The sequence below is a fragment of the Chrysoperla carnea genome, chromosome 2 (assembly GCF_905475395.1).
Source record: "Chrysoperla carnea chromosome 2, inChrCarn1.1, whole genome shotgun sequence".
NCBI classification, from domain to species: domain Eukaryota; kingdom Metazoa; phylum Arthropoda; class Insecta; order Neuroptera; family Chrysopidae; genus Chrysoperla; species Chrysoperla carnea.
The window spans coordinates 90,925,034-90,941,649 of NC_058338.1; the positions used below are offsets into that span (position 1 = coordinate 90,925,034).

General features: G+C 32.0%; 1 protein-coding gene across 1 annotated transcript; it reads left to right on the top strand.

Moving 5' to 3' along the window:
• Positions 1-4,808: 4,808 nt before the first annotated feature.
• LOC123291895 (uncharacterized MFS-type transporter C09D4.1-like) lies at positions 4,809-15,618 on the top strand. Its single transcript, XM_044872341.1, has 6 exons — positions 4,809-5,193; positions 7,335-7,701; positions 7,923-8,143; positions 8,544-8,647; positions 10,249-10,359; positions 15,285-15,618. Exons 1-6 carry the CDS (start codon positions 4,837-4,839, stop codon positions 15,586-15,588), a joined length of 1,464 nt encoding a protein of 487 aa, XP_044728276.1. The 5' UTR covers positions 4,809-4,836; the 3' UTR covers positions 15,589-15,618.
• Positions 15,619-16,616: the final 998 nt, after the last annotated feature.

Consider the following 16,616-nt stretch of genomic DNA (forward strand, 5'->3'; position numbering starts at 1 on the left):
TTTTTCATTAATAATACAGTATTGTACAGAACAAAATAATAGGATAGAGAAAATGATAGGTTTGATCATAGGTTTGGTTAGGTTGGCGTAGCTGTTCCGGGGTGGAACACACATAGACTATAGGGTGCTTTGTGATACCGATAATGAGTTTTATCCCATCCCCGGCCACTACTTCATGAACCATTTGGAGCTGTTTAAAAACAGCAGGAATGATTTGACGTTATTGGACTTTAGGTCGGAGAGGTCGTTAAAGAGAGACTGGCATACAATATTCCATTTCCTCATGGCAAGAGCTGGGCAGTAACAGAAAAGATGAGACATTGTCTCCTCTTCCTACCCTCTGTGACAGATCCTGCAATAATCACGATACACCGTCAGGCCTAGGCGTTCAGCATGCCTGCCGCCCAGCCAGTGTCCTGTCCGCCCAGCCAGTGTCCTGTAACAGCCGCAAGAACTTTGCTAATAGAGGCCCTTGGAAGCGATATAAGATCGCCGAAGCGCCTACGACTGTATTCAGACCATATCTATTTTTTAGTACCACAAGTACATTCCTCCCTTCATCTTAGATTGGCCGATTTTAAGATATTCCCTTTGATGAGCAGCTTACAGTTCGCGAACGGAACTCCCGGATGCCTATTGATGGTTGTCAATAGGCAGCGTTGTGCTAGCTAAGAATGAGTACCAGATGGTTAAATAAATATTTTACAGAAAAAGTTGAAAATTAAAAAAAAAAAAACTTTGTCGCTTTTCCGAAATCAAGTTTTATGAACGCTGCCAAAATTTTATTTATTTATTATACGTATGGTAGGTATACTCTGCGTCAAAAAAGTGCACAGGTTTTACCATTCTAAGTGATATAGCTGTAACATATCTTACAGTAATAAATTAGAATGGTAAAACCTGTGCACATTTTGTGACGCAGAGATATATTCTCAATAAATAAGTTATATTCTCATTTTGCTAAAAAAAAAAATAATAAAGAATTGTCAGTGATACATATTTCTTAAAAGTTTTATTCGAGAAATACCTTATTACCCCTCCCCCCCCCCTATTTGGAAGAGACAATATAATCAAATTTATAAAAAAAACTGAATGGAAGATGCTGGAATACAATTATGTAAGACATTTCCTACGAAGAGAAAAGGTAATACTCATACGGTAAAATGATAAGAAAAAAATTTATTGCATGCAATAATGACATATTTTTAAGACGTATTTCCTCCAAAAGCTAACGTTTTTCGAAAAAATGTTTTGAACAAAAATTGTTAGTTTTTTATGTGGATCAATTTTCTAATTTAAAGTGTTATTCTATATCTTACCGCATAGGATCTAAATTGGCTGTTAAAGAAACCCGAAGAACTAGGTCCAATCTGATGTCAGAACATGATCCTCTCCCCCCCCCCCCCCCCTATCAAACTCTGCAATTTTATTTAAATTATTTTTTGATTGGTTAACTACAAAACGAAATATTTAGGTGTATAGATTAAAATGGCCCACCTTGTATATACTTTAGTTATAGGTTTTTGGCAGTCTTTTTATTTGAAAGCGAAACTATTTATGGAAAACAATAGACACGCGAAGGTTGTTATATTCGATCCTTGAAACTTAATGATGATTTTTAGTCCTTTAATAAAAAATTTTTTATTTGATTTAATTATTACACAAGCAAATGTGTTGTCAATCTTTTAATGAGCCAATCACTTTTCTACACATTTAAAACAATGGAATAAATATGAATTAACTGAACAGTAAACAAAAGTTACTGTGTGGCTAAAATTTAAAAAGCTTATTAATAGAGTACAGAGAATCTTTTCATGAACACCTTTTTTATACATTTATCTTAAGGAATATCTGTTATTTATCAATTCATTATCGATTTAAAAATTTTTTTGCATACATGGAAAAATCAATAGGCCAAACAATAAACTTACGAATTTTTTTGTTAACTCATTAATAGACTGGGAGATGGCGAAATATTTTAATTAATGATTTTAAAACAGTTGACATAATTCCACAAAAAGATGTGTAGGAATCTAGACGACTTTGTCGGTGTTGGCACTTGTAGGCCTTATAAAAGTATCTTATATATTTCAACGAGCAATTCTTGTTGGTTTTTGAAGCGAAAAATCGATCTAGCCAGGTTTAAAAACTGAAAAATATGGCGCTGTTAAACAACATTCGATTTACCAAAAAAAAAAAAAAATAATAATAATAATAATAATAATGTTGAATGTCTACATGATAGGGTAGTTCTGACCCTCTTATGGAACTCGTGCGCGATCACGAGTTACAGGGTAAAGGAGCATTCTTGTTCTCTGCAGCACAACATGCAACGTCTAAATTGAGCCTTGCTTTTGATCCGTCTAATCGTGATCTTGATGATAACGTGGTCCTTCTCTCCAAATCTCGACTTCGTTCAGCTGTGAAACGAGCTGAAATACGCTCCCTCTTCGAAGATCATCGGAATCGTGATCATCAGGGAATGTTCTACCGTCATCTAGACACCTGTAGTCTTTCCGTTGATCTTACGTTCTCTTTTCTCCGATCAGCTGGACTCAAGTCCGAAACAGAAGGCTTTATCATCGCTGCCCAAGATGGTGTGATAGCGACGCTAACTTACCAAAAGTATGTATATAAGAAAGCAGTCTCCACCACTATGTGCAGAGCGTGCAAATCTCAGCCGGAGACGCTGATGCACCTCATCTCGGCATGTCCTTCTTATGCCACGAACACCTACATACATCGCCATAACGCTGCCCTCCGCGTGCTGTACTACTTCTTGAGACACAAGTATGAAGTGGACCCTACGCCAGTCCTACCATATGCTCCAGGCGAGATCGGCTCCGTCGTCAAGAACGAAAAATGCATTATCTTCTGGAATTTCTCGTTCCCAACTACCAGGCAGCTCTCTGCTACTAAGCCTGATATAGTGCTCCAGGATATCTCATCTAAGACTATGTACGTCATCAAGTTCTCTGCGCCTGCAGAAACGAACATAGTCACGATGGAGGAGCAAAAACGGACTAAATATCTTGATCTCTTACAAGAACTACGACAACTACACCCTGGCTACAAAGTCAAAATGGTTGTCCTCATTATCGGTTGCCTAGGCGGAATTCGTCCCACTCTCGAGACGAATCTTTCTCAAATTCCGGTCTGCAGGTCTCATCTTCGTCAACTTATCTCTTCTATGCAGAAGGCTGTCATTAAAGGCACCCTTCGTACATTGAGATCGCATCAGACTGTCTTCAAGTAACAGCCCTTGAAGTTTATTTTTCAATTTTTTTTCTTTCTTTTAGTAGGTTCCACATCGCTACGGTGCAGGGACGGAGCCTGCTTGACCAGGACATTCGACAGACTTACGTACCACCGACTCGGAAAACAGACGGACCAGCGTGGAAATTCGGTTGAGGCTAGATAAATGCCTTTCTTCGAAGAATATTCGGAATTACAACACATTCAAGCAGTAGACGTCAAAGTCGTGGTGGAAGTAAATGATTAACTACCTACTATTCATTATTACAAGTTACAAGCTTTTATTTTACTTACTATGTATATACATATGTACGTTTGTCCGGATGAGATCTTGCAAATCCATTTTGAAGCAGTTATCGCCAACCGATTGAGCTAAAATTTTGTCCGAAACAAAAGGTAATCACTTTTTAAAATTAAAAGGTATATTGAGCGCCTCAAGCTTTTACGGATAGTCATAATATGAGTGACTCATATTATGACTATTATAAGTAGTACATAAGTAATACAATTCCTGAAAGAAATGCTATTGGATGTGAGGAATAAGGTTTCATTGGATTTGTATTCAAAATTGGATCACTATGAGGGTGGAGCAATGTATGTAAATTTAACAGACAGAGATGTAAGAAGAACTATTGCTATTTTCAGAATGAACAGGTTTGCTTGGGAAAATAAGAAAAACCGAAGCGGGGATAGGGTTTGTGTTCTGTGTAACGGAATTGAAACAATTGAACATCTTATAGAGGAGTGCTATGGGACAGTAGGGAATGAAAGAGACGATCTTTAAAGTCGCGAATTGATTAATACGTAATTGATTTTGGACGCTAAGAATATTGTAGATCTTAAAGCAGTGTATAAATATTTGCGTTTCATCTTGGACAAGCGCTCACAATATCTTTGAATTTCAGTTTGCCTGTTGTACTTGTGACCATATTTTATTTTATTTTATTCATTTATTTCTGATTGGACATTTGGTTTAAAATTTATATTTTTCATGATGTTTATTTTTGTAATATGTTATCTTTCAGTTTTATTCTGATTTTTTGTGTATAAGTTATATAATGTTAACTATGTATTACTTTGATTAGCCAATTGGCATATCAATAAAGTTTATTATTATTAAGTAATACAATAAAAGCTTGTGCTTAAAAAAGTATTTTTTTTTTTTAATTTTTTTTAACACAATATGTTTTATTTCAATAGGCAATTGTTCTTACACGTTTGTATTAATACTTGCATTCATAATTAATTCGGAATTTACAAGGGGGCAATCAAAACTGATTACAAAGTAATTTAATTTGCAGGGATAAAGATGCGAATCACGGTTTATTATTAATTTTAACAATTCCATCCTGTAGAAAAAATAAACTAAAATTATAAATCTCTGAAACATTATCTTGTCTTAATTTATAATAAATACAGAGATTACTTCTTATTTACTTATGATATTATTAAATTTATTGTCCTTCTCTTAATTGTTTATAAATACAAGATAACTATTTAAATTAATTCTATTATTTTAAAAATTTATTATAATTAAATTAAACACCAAACATGATAAAGGATACAAATGCAATACCACACATGGATTCGGAGAAATACGATTTAGAAAAAAATGATACGATTAATAGTGAAACGGAAAAATTAACTGATATAAATAATACATGTAGTGTTTTAATTGTAAAATCACAAAATAATATTCATAGAAAATGTGAACAAGAATATGTGATAAAAGTTTATCAAAAACGTTGGTTTTTATTAGCGTTATTTATAATTATTACAGCGTTAAATGGTATACAATGGGTACAGTATTCGATTATTACGAATATTACGATGCGTTATTATGGTATCACTTCACGAATGGTCGATTATACTTCGTTGATTTATTTGATTACGTATTTACCGTTGGTATTGCCAGCATCTTATTTTATGGATAAATATGTAAGTTATCTAAATTAATCCATAATGAGACTGTCCATAAAATTTTATTTTTTTAATGTAATGAATTTCTGTGATAAATTTAATTTTGTCCGTGCAATTATTTTTCTTATTTTTTAAATAAGTTCAAAACTTATCATTATACATCCAATATCTTTGAATGAAATTTTTCTCCAGTTAGTTTTTTGATTGTAGGTATTAAAATTTTAAATATCAACACACACCTGTTCGTTTTTTTTAAAGAATAATTAAAGTAATTACATATTAGCTTAAATAATAGGTTTCCTGTCTTAATAAGTGTCTGTAATCTGTACTAGTGTCTTGATTTCGGAAACACAAGCGTCAAATTTAACACACAATATCTGTATGACAAATTTTATCACTAATATAAGAACCGTTTAAAATTTCTCCACCCAAATACCAATTTGAATGTTCCGGTAATCTACTTAATTTCGTTAACTACTATATACGTATATATCACAACAGCTTCTATCAACTAAAACTGACAAAATAACACGGACTTCACACTAAACAATACATGCGAAGCGAACCACGTACAATGTATATACTCGCCAATAGATGTCAGGAAAAGTCATATTTTGCAGTTGATGTTTCAGTTTTACCAGAAAACACGGATAAAACGACGTTTTTTAAAAATGAAACCTAGCTAGATCGATTTTTCGGTCTCGAAACCCCCTGTATGATAATTTTCAAGAAAATCTTTGGAGTCATTTCCGAGATTGTTGATATATGCAAGAATTGCTCGTTTAAATATATCAGATTTTCAACGTGCTTTCCAGGATGTCAATGTCAACGCATGTTACAGATCTATTTAGCATTATGTAATGCCAATAAATGTTCGTTTTTATAACTGCTCGTGTTGCTATTCTAGCAAACAGATATTGAAGGTACAAAGCTCATAATTTGTGAAGATATCGAGATGCAAATGTTTCATTTCTTTTGCATACTTCAATTTAATCATTTAGAAGTTACTTGAATATAAATAGTAAACATTTGTTATTTTAAGTTGAATAAATCAATTTATGCAGTGTTTAGGATAACGTAACAGTATGGATTGATTCCTAGGAGGAATTGATTCCTATTTACATTTACGTATATTATTACAGGCAAACAATTAAAATATAAATTTTTACTTATATAGGCAATTAATTGAACTATTAGTAATGCGGATGGCCTATACAGTGTGTCTACTTAAGTTGACTACACATGGAAAACTTTTTATACCATGCATATATGTAATATGCAAGGTATACTAAGTTTAGTCCCAAGTTTGTAACGCTTACAAATATTGATGCTATGAACAAAATTTTGGTATAAGTGTTTATAAAATTACCTAATTAGTCCATTTTCGGTTGTCTGTCCGTCTGTCTGTCTACACGATAACTCAAAAACGAAAATATCAAGCTGAAATTTTTACAGCGCAGTCAGGACGTAAAAATTTTGGTCGAGTTCGTAAATGAGCAACATAGGTCAATTGGTTCTTGGATCCGTAGGACCCTTTTTGTAAACCGTTAGAGATAGAACAAAAGTTTAAATGTAAAAAATATTCCTTATAAAAAAATAATCAACTTTAATTTTTTCGTAAACATCACTGTTTACTCGTGAGGGTAACAATTAACGCAAATTAGGCGTTAAATGTATAGTATGTATTATATGGGTATAACAGTTATATATGTGTGACATGTATGTTTGTGTAATGTGATAGAGTGAGTAATCAACACTGTCTATGCATGGTATTTCAACAATTAACTCAGCCAATTGTTTGTTTTCACTTGTTTATTATAAGGTTTACAATAAAAAGTTATTCTTTATACAAATCTCTGCTTTTGAAATATGTTAACATTCAACTATTCATTTTTGACATTGAATGTACAGGAATGTACAGGTGTTCATAAATTGAAAACGTTCGGTTCGATAGAAATATTAATGGTTGTTTAGAAATGTAGACCTTTTTGAACAGATAATAAGGGAAACGGTACAAGAAATCATTCTCGAGACATGTAGGAGTGTATTTAAACAATTTTGTAAAAGAATAATTACATGTATGGAACATGAATAATTTTTCCCCTATCAATATACTTAACAAAATATACAATGAGAACGTTTTGGCGTAATTTTTGTAGGGTATGCGTGCGACATTGGTTACGGCATCGTTAGGAAATTGTATAGGTTGTTGGTTCAAAGTATTATCAGCGGATCCAGATAAATTTTATATTGGATTCATGGGACAATTTGTATTGAGTTGTACACAACTCGTTATAATTAGTACGCCATCAAGTTTTGCAGCCGTTTGGTTTGGTGCGAATGAAGTTAGCACGGCTTGTGCATTAGGTGTGTTTGGACAACAATTGGGTATGGCATTAGGATTTATTTTACCACCGTTAATGATCCGAAATCATGAAGAATTAGATTCAATTGGAAAAGATTTTTATCGCTTTTTCATGTTAAATGCGATAATTACAACCGTTGTATTGGTTTTAACAATTATATGTAAGTTAAAAATTTATTTTCTTTGCTACTTTTTTTTATCCTTCGCGATATATACTTTTTACTGCAATCATACCCAAAAATATCCCTTTCAATTGCTTTCATTGCTAGCAAAAAATCTTTTCGAAGCTTTCTTTTTTTTCGAGCTTCCACCGAAAAAAATTCAATAAAAAACCATAAAATCTCTTAAAGTATGAAATTAATTTTAGCATTATTTTTTATAGTTTGTCAAAAACAACCCGAATACCCGCCAAGCAAAGCTCAAGCCTTAATCCGAGAGGGAAAAGCTGCATCGGATAATTCAGTGATGGAAACAGTTAAATCATTTAAACGTTTATTAAAACAAAAATCGTTTTTAACTTTATTAGCGGTTTTTGGAGTAACATTGGGTGTGTTTAATTCATTTTGTACGTTTCTAAATCAAGTTATATTGGTATATTTCGCGGTAAGACATCAATTTTAATGCAATAGGGTATTTGCCAATAAAAATGCACGAATCTAGAGGTAAATTAGGGGGGAGGAGGATATCCAAAACGAGATATTTAGGTGTATAGATCAAAATGGCCTACCCTATATATTACCTAATGAAATTTCTTTTGGTAAGATTTTATGTCAGATATAGTTCAACTGTATAAGTCAAAGTATATTTATTCTAAACAAAAAATTTGAGTAACGAGATAAATTCGTGAGTAACGTTCCAATACTCAATACTAGAAGGCGTTCCGTTACTCAGTATTCGGTACATACGGTTTATTACAGCTCTACTTGCAAGTGACACTACATAATGGCAAATACACTAAATGCAATTAATTTAATTACTTCTGTTCATTATTAAATTTTTTTAGGGTGGTCAAGTTTTTGCAGGACAAGTTGGTTTAGTAGTTACGATTGCTGGAATGGTGGGTTCATCAATAATAGGATATATTTTGGATAAAACGAAAAAGTACAAGTATGTACAAATAGTATTCTATCTTTTAACGTATTCTGACAATTCCTTTGTTTTCCGAAGATTCACGATATCATTACGAATGATTCGTTGCGAGTCTCTGGAGGACTAAGGACTATAATTTTGAAAATGTAATTACGCTAAACTATGCTCAAATTTTAGCAAAAAAGTTTAGCGTATTTACATTTTCGAAATTATGGTTCTTAATGTACTCAATATTAGTTTATATTAAATATTTTCTTTAATTTTTGGACAATCTTAATGGAAAACCTTTTCTGTATCTGTTAATATACGATGTACCCGTGCCTACTTCGTGATATTTATGATATAAAATCATTATTTAATAATGTAAATAAATGATAGAAAAAAAAACTAAATAAATATTTGAATATAAACAAAGATAAATTTTCGGCAACTTCAATTATCGATTTAAACATATTTTTAAAATACTGAAACAAAATGTACTCATTTTGGCATTTTAAATACTTTATCTAATGGAGTCGTTTGATGAATATTAAAAATATTATATAAATAACATCTTTGTAAACTTGTTCGAGTTTTGTAGACATGTTCGAGGACCCTTAAAATTCATTCGATAGCAGAGATACCAAAACGATTCTAAGCGGTCGAGTAATTGTATTTTACACATGCACGCCTCCCAGTGTGGCTACGATTTACATTTAGCCGGTACCATATAACACACAAATTACCATAAAATAAACAAATTAAACATCCAAAGGTAGAAAAATTCACACCCAGATCAAAGTTGGTAGGATTGTTCCAAACACCATCATAAATGAAATATAAAAGTCCTCATCGATCCGATACCTGGGAAAAAATTTACTCGGTGTCAAAGGTCACAAAAAAGCCACCGTTTAAAATTTAATAATATTTTCTAACAAATTTACCCTGGAATTTTTGCAAATGTAAATGTAAATCGTAGCCACACTGGGAGGCGTGCATGTGTAAAATACAACTACTCGCCTCTTGGACCAATAGAATCTATTTTATATCCTTCAAAACTTTAGTTCGTAAGTCAATTAGTAGAAATTTCCTTTTTATTGCATTATGTATTTTACATTTTCAAAAACCAATTCAAATTTACTTCGAAAACAATATAGAGTACCATGACGTCTTGAATGACATCACGGCTTGGCATATAATCATTTTTGTGTATGTACGTTTAAGCAGTTGTAATAAAATAACCTGCTTCATTCTATTAAAATGTAATAATGTTTACATAGCGTTTGGCATGGCGTAGCGTAATACTTACTAATTGTTATTTGCTGCCACTGTAACTGAACTTCTAATTTAACTAAAATTATATTATAAAAATCATAATAAAATAATTCTTATTTTTTATAAAAAATAATTTTGTGTGTTTTGTTATCTACATATCATGATTAATCTTTAAAAACTTTTATCCAATCGATTTATTCTTAGTGGACAAAAGCCTATATTACTGTAAACATTATTTAAGTCGAATGTTAACCAATTTAAAATTTTGGTGCTATAATTGACCAATATGGATTAAAAAATCAATAAATTAAAATCTTGTCTTGTAATTTAAAAAAAAAAAATCATGTAATATTTTTTTATTTCAGAATAACAGCAATTATAGTTATCATAATGAGTACGATTGGATTGATTCTTTTCATGATTTCTTTGAGGACAAAATCATATACATTAGTTTTTGCAGCCAGTGCATTTTTAGGGTAAGTTATCTAAGGTTTATTTAGAAAGAATTAGGGTATCATTTGTCAAGTCATAAAAATAGTTTTTTCGGTTAAATGAGCCATTATATCATAAACTGAAACAAAATTAAGCTGTATATTCCAGAGATTATTTCTAGGTTTCTTGAGTCTACATTAAATGTAGACTCAAAGTTTATGATGAAATCAGCCAAAAATATATTCTTTATTATTACAATATCGTTTTTTTCGATGTTGTTTTGCGATGGTGATAATTTGTAATTATTCTAAAATTACTTTATTAAATTTTCACTTCAGATTATTTATAACAACATTTATAAGTGTGGCATTCGAGTTTGCCGTTGAATTAACATACCCTGAAGCAGAAGTTAATGTTGTTGGTTTACTGCAAACTTGTTCTCAAACCACTGGTGTATTGGGTATTATAATATTTGGTGACATTATCGAAAAATACGGTGAATTATGGTACAATGTGAGTTTGTGTGCGTTTATGTCAGTTAGTGTGATTTTAACATTTTTAGTCAGTAATAAATTAAAAAGACAAGCTGTCGCTGTAACAGAAACAAAATTATATGAATTAACAGCTGTTAGTGAAAAAATGTTAAATAATAAAATAAAAACATGAGTAATAAAGTTTCTTTTTTTTTTTAATAATAAATACATTTTTGTATATTTTCATCAATATTTTTACTCCCTTTCTTTTAACTCGTAGTGTCTGCTCGTCTGTTTGACTGCCGAAAAAAAAAAATGGGATCAATTTTTATCCCTTTTCCCACGAACCCATATAACAAGAACGTGAAATTCCTATGCCGAGCTATAAGCATTCGTGACTTAATTTACGGCGCCTATCTGGGCGGGATCTAATCACCGGAAGTTTCGTAATTTGTACTGCGAATCAGATCTTTTTCTCGAACCAGAGAAAAAGCGATGTTTACACAATTAAAACAATTGAAATTGTTTTCAATCATTTTCAATTGATTGAAAACAAAAGACAGTCTGATGCACAGTACAGAGAGACCTCGCTCAAATTGGCGCATTTTTCCTGCTACCCACTCCACTTGAGTTTCACGTGGGTTCGTACCTTTTCCCGTGATCCAATCAAGTTGAAATTTTGCAGGCAGATTTGTGGTGACTCGTGGTGATAAAATTAAAAAAAATTAACAAAGAAAGGGAGTATAATAAAAACTTGGTTTTGATGGGTTAGTTTTTTTCAATACGAATAACCCAATAAACCCATTTGAATAGAAATCTTTTACGTTGGATATACGAAAATCGCGTATTCTAAGAACAAAAACAGTGGGCTTTTACGGCAAAAAAAAGCGACCGCATGTTCTGTTAATTTAGAAACCGTTATATATTTTTTCTGTAGTTAGTAAGAGATAGATAATGTATGGGGGGTGCCAAATTCACAGAAAGAGAAGACGATATTTGATAATGCACTTTTTCTGCAGTATAAACCCAATATAACACTGATTTAAAGTCACACAACTCACTTTGTATCTTCTTATACTGCCTATTTGGCACAACTATTGAATAAATAGTAGTTTCAAAAAAAAATATAACTTCCTATGCCAAGCTATAAGCGTCCGTGGCTGAATTTAAGGCGCTTATCTGAGCTGGGTCTAGTCATCGGTTGTTGCGTACTTTGTACTGCGCATCAGGCTGTCTTAATGATTGAAAGCTTTTGAAATCAATTGATTGAAAACATAAGGCAGCTGAATGCGCAGTACTAAGTATGCAACGTTCGACTCTTCTAGATAGGCACCTTTTCTCCTGCTACCCTCCCACTCTAGTTTTACGTCCTTTAATATAAATGTTCTTGAGTAGACTCTAATTCAGGCGTGGATTCAGCGCTCAAAAATGGTTATGATCACAGCCTATCCAATAATCGGCTAAGTGCGAGCCAAAATATGAACTCGCTCATGATCGATTTAGTAGCCCTGACTAAGATTTAAGATTTTTGTAAATTAATAAACCTGTAAAATATTAGTTTGTTCGCTCACAAAAATTAAAAAAGTGAAACTATTGAACCAATTTTGATGAAACTTGTACAACTTCAAATGATATAAATAACACATCTAGGGAGCAAAAGTTAAGAATATCTCAGATCTCATGTTTGAACATGAGATCTGAGACAACTTTTGTGGGAAACATATTTCTATTTCTGACTTGCCTTAAAAGAAAGACCTTATTAAAGGGTGACCAAGCACTTCTGGGATATACTGTATAGTGTATATAAACAGTAGGCTATAATTATTAGACCATTAAGCACATAGACTGGGCATCGCCTATCTTTCCCTACAGTGAGAGGTGTGCCAACATCTGAGGTAATTGCTTGGGTCAGTTAGGGACATTTATTAAAAAAAATACATTTATCAAAAGAATATAGGGACATTTTATCAAGAAAACTTATATCGAATGTTAAATTTTCATTTCACAAAATGTTGACATAAAACATCGTGATTTAATTGAACTTTTTTGCTTTTTGATTTAAGAAAATACTTATCACGTATCACTTTACATTTTTCTTACGAATCTACAATGACAAGTATGGCAACAATACTTTGTTTTGACATTTCTACACCGCCGGCATGATGGATTTGACCTTAGCAATTACCTCAGATGTGGCCACGCTTAAAATCCTTCAGTCTATGAAACTTAATGGTCTAAGTTATTTAAATATCTTCTGGGTATAGGCAATAAATATAAATTGTATTTCCTATGATTAATACCAAATAAATATAATAATTCTTCTAAACAATAATCAAATCAATCGGTGGGATGATTGTAATAATTTTTAATTATTCTAAAAGTAACTAATTAAATTTTTAACTTCAGATTATTTATAACAACATTTATAAGTGTGGCATTCGAGTTTGCCGTTGAATTAACTTACCCTGAGGCAGAAGCAAACGCTGTTGGTTTAATGGTGTCGTGTTCTCAAACCACTGGTGTTTTGGGTATTCTTATATTTGGCGCAATTATCGAATATTATGGTGAATTTTGGTATCATGTCGGTTTATGTGCCTTTATATCGCTTAGTGTGATTTTAACACTAATGGTCAGCAATAAATTAAAAAGACAAGCTGTCGCTATAACGGAAAAAAAAGCATATGAATTAACAGCTGTTAGTGAACAAATGTTAAATGAGAAAATAAAAAAATGAAATAATAAATAATATTTTTGTAATAATACAATTTATATTTATTTTAACTTCCTATTTTTTAAAGCATGAGCAATGAATCCAATAGCCATGAAAGCATAAATCCAACAATAACATATAATAAACTCGATAATCTATTTTAACGAAATGTGCTAAGCTGGATAAATCGCATCTTATCACTAAATCAAAATCGTATACGCTAGTAAAGTAAAACGCCATCTCCTGTTTAATTTTTTAAACAGTGGTTATTATTATTATAATAATTATATTATTAATTTGTACAGGGTGTCCCCCATAAGTACAAAGCTTCTGATTGTGCATCGTGCATCGGTAAAAAAATGGAAGAGGACTTTTCGTCATAGAATTTTATTTTCTACCTGATGCAAAAGCTTGGGGTACTTACGGGACACCCTGTATATACTTTACATAAACTTAATAATGATTATAGACATGGACACTATACAAAGATAATCAACTCAAACGAGAGAATTGACAAAATTTGTCAACGAAATAGGATAAATTTTAGCGAAGTGCATTGCACGAAATAAATACGAACAGATGCGAACATACGAACGAAATACTACATAAATGCGTTATATTTTAAAATTAAATTCGCGCCTTACTCTCTTTTCTCTATCACGATGCAAAAGGTATACTACTACCATATTTTTTAGACAGATATTTGCTTACATGGAGTTGAGTGTCCTTGTACAGTGTCCATGATTACAGACGTAAAAATTAACTTACTTACCCTTATGTACTGCTATAACCCACTTTTTTTTCTCCAATTCATGAGAATACCCAGGAAAACGGTAAAATTGCAATTCTGGATTGTTACTGGGTGTGTTTTCACAATTACTAACACAACACTTCCGATTTGATTGTTTTTTACTCATTTTATTGAATATTAAATCATTATTTAATTTCACTTGTCCAATGACTTTTTAGAGAGCTATCAATTTTGTATTTAAAAAAAAAATACAAGTTGCCGCAAAAATATTTTTGGCAACAAAAAATTTTATATGTTTGCTAATATAGGAGTTCTAAGATACCGCTACCCTACAGGTCTGCATTTTTGTATTAGGATATTATGGGAGAGGTATCTGATGAATTTTCAGAATACCTCAAACATTTACCCAAAAATGTCTTATAACTCTCCTACCATTTTTACTAAACCATTGTTTACAAACATGTGAAATTTACAAAATTTAAAAAACCCCCGATAAATTTTTCGAGTTTGGAATTCTAAACTCGCACTTGAAACGTCTAAAAACAGTCTTCATTAAATTAATCTTTTGTTTAGAGCCTTCTCCAAACTGAACCGATTTTGAGTATCAACGTCTATTTTTTAGTTGTTCCGGATACGAAACTGAACCCTAAACTCACACTTGAAACATAGCTAAAAACACTTCCCGTTAAATTACCTTTCAAACGAAACAAAAAAATCCAAATCGTTTCATCCGTTTAGGAGCTACGATACCACAGACAGGCAGACATAGTGGTCAAACTTATAACACCCCTTTTTTGGTTCGGGGGTTAAAAATAAAACACGATTAACATTCCTGTCGATTTTTTTCAATTAGTGCATCCTGTACAATCGATGTCAAGAATGATCAGCCGAATGTTAGTATTTAAATATCATTTAAAAAGTTTTCCACATGTAGTCAGCTTAAGTACACATCCTGTATAATATGATATCTCAGCGGATGATTTTGATAATTTTAAATTATTCTAAAAGTAATTGATTCTATTTTTTTTACTTCAGGTTATTTATAACAACATTTATAAGTGTGGCATACGAATATGCTGTTGAATTAACATATCCCGAACCAGAAGCAAATACTGCTGGTTTAATGTCTGCATTTTCTACATTCACTGGTGTATTGGGCATTGTTTTATTTGGTGATATTATTGAATATTATGGTGAATTTTTGTATCATGTCATGTTGTGTGCGTTTATGATGATTAGCGTGATTTTATCATTTTTAGTTAGTAATAAATTAAAACGACAAGCTGTCATTATACTCGAAAAGAAACAATATCAATTATCAGCTGGTAGTGAAAAATGATAAAATAAAAGATTGAGTTCTCAAATAAAACCATGTTTTTTATTTAATCTACCCATTCAGCCAAAAGCTGAGCATTCACATGCCTTCTAATGCTTAAAATTATATAAATCTTCAACAATAGACAATGATTTTGTAAAAATAAATTTTATATGGATGAAGCAAAAATAATTAGACATAAAAAATGATAAGTTAAACTAACTCCGTAAATATCTCAATTTGCAAAAAAATCCTTTTTAACCCCCGAACTAAAAAAAGGGGTGTTATAAGTTTGACCGCTATGTGTGTGTGTATCTGTCTGACACAGACAGACGTCTGTGGCATCGTAGAGCCTAAACGAATGAACCGATTTTGATTATTTTTAGTTTGGTTCGGAGTTTATGATCTTCAAAATCGGCTCAGCTTGGAAAAAGCTATAAAGGAAAAGGTAATTTAATCGACAGTGTTCTTAGATATGTTTCAAGTGCGAGTTTAGAGTTCCGTATTTTAAAATTTATTTAAATTTTGTAAATTTCATTTGTAAGTAGATTTTTACCTCGAAGAAATTATCGTTTTAGATCGTGGGACACCACGGTTTTTTAAAATGATAAATAATACATACTTGAAACTTCGTAAGTGGCTTCCTTTTGACGAGTCTACCAAATTTTCCTCTACTATTTTTTTTGAAAAAGCTGTTTTTAAATGAGCATGATGACGTCATATTTGAGTTACTTTTCTGTAAAAACGCAGCAGGAAATTTGTCAAACACTAAGATCACTTGATAACATTAATAATGCCAACACTTTGGTGGCGCCATTGGTCGCCATATTGAATTTTCATTATTGCCATACATTCAGTGGCATTTGCACAGTTGGGATAAATCGATTGACGTAAGAATCACCAAAATCAGTCCACGCGTTTGGTCTCTAGTGCACCACATGAATTTTAGTACCGTATCTCCAGTAGCACTCTCGAGGTTAAGACAAATCGATTGACGTCAGAATCATCAAAATCGGCCCACGCATTTGCACAACATGGCGTCTGGTGATCGC

Bases quoted from the DNA above. Each gene is read 5' to 3' on its own strand.
- LOC123291895 (XM_044872341.1), top strand. From the start codon at position 4,837: ATGGATTCGGAGAAATACGATTTAGAAAAAAATGATACGATTAATAGT. The intron at 5,194-7,334 runs GTAAGTTATCTA...TAATTTTTGTAG, and splicing joins CTTATTTTATGGATAAATAT to GGTATGCGTGCGACATTGGT. The intron at 8,144-8,543 runs GTAAGACATCAA...AAATTTTTTTAG, and splicing joins TTATATTGGTATATTTCGCG to GGTGGTCAAGTTTTTGCAGG.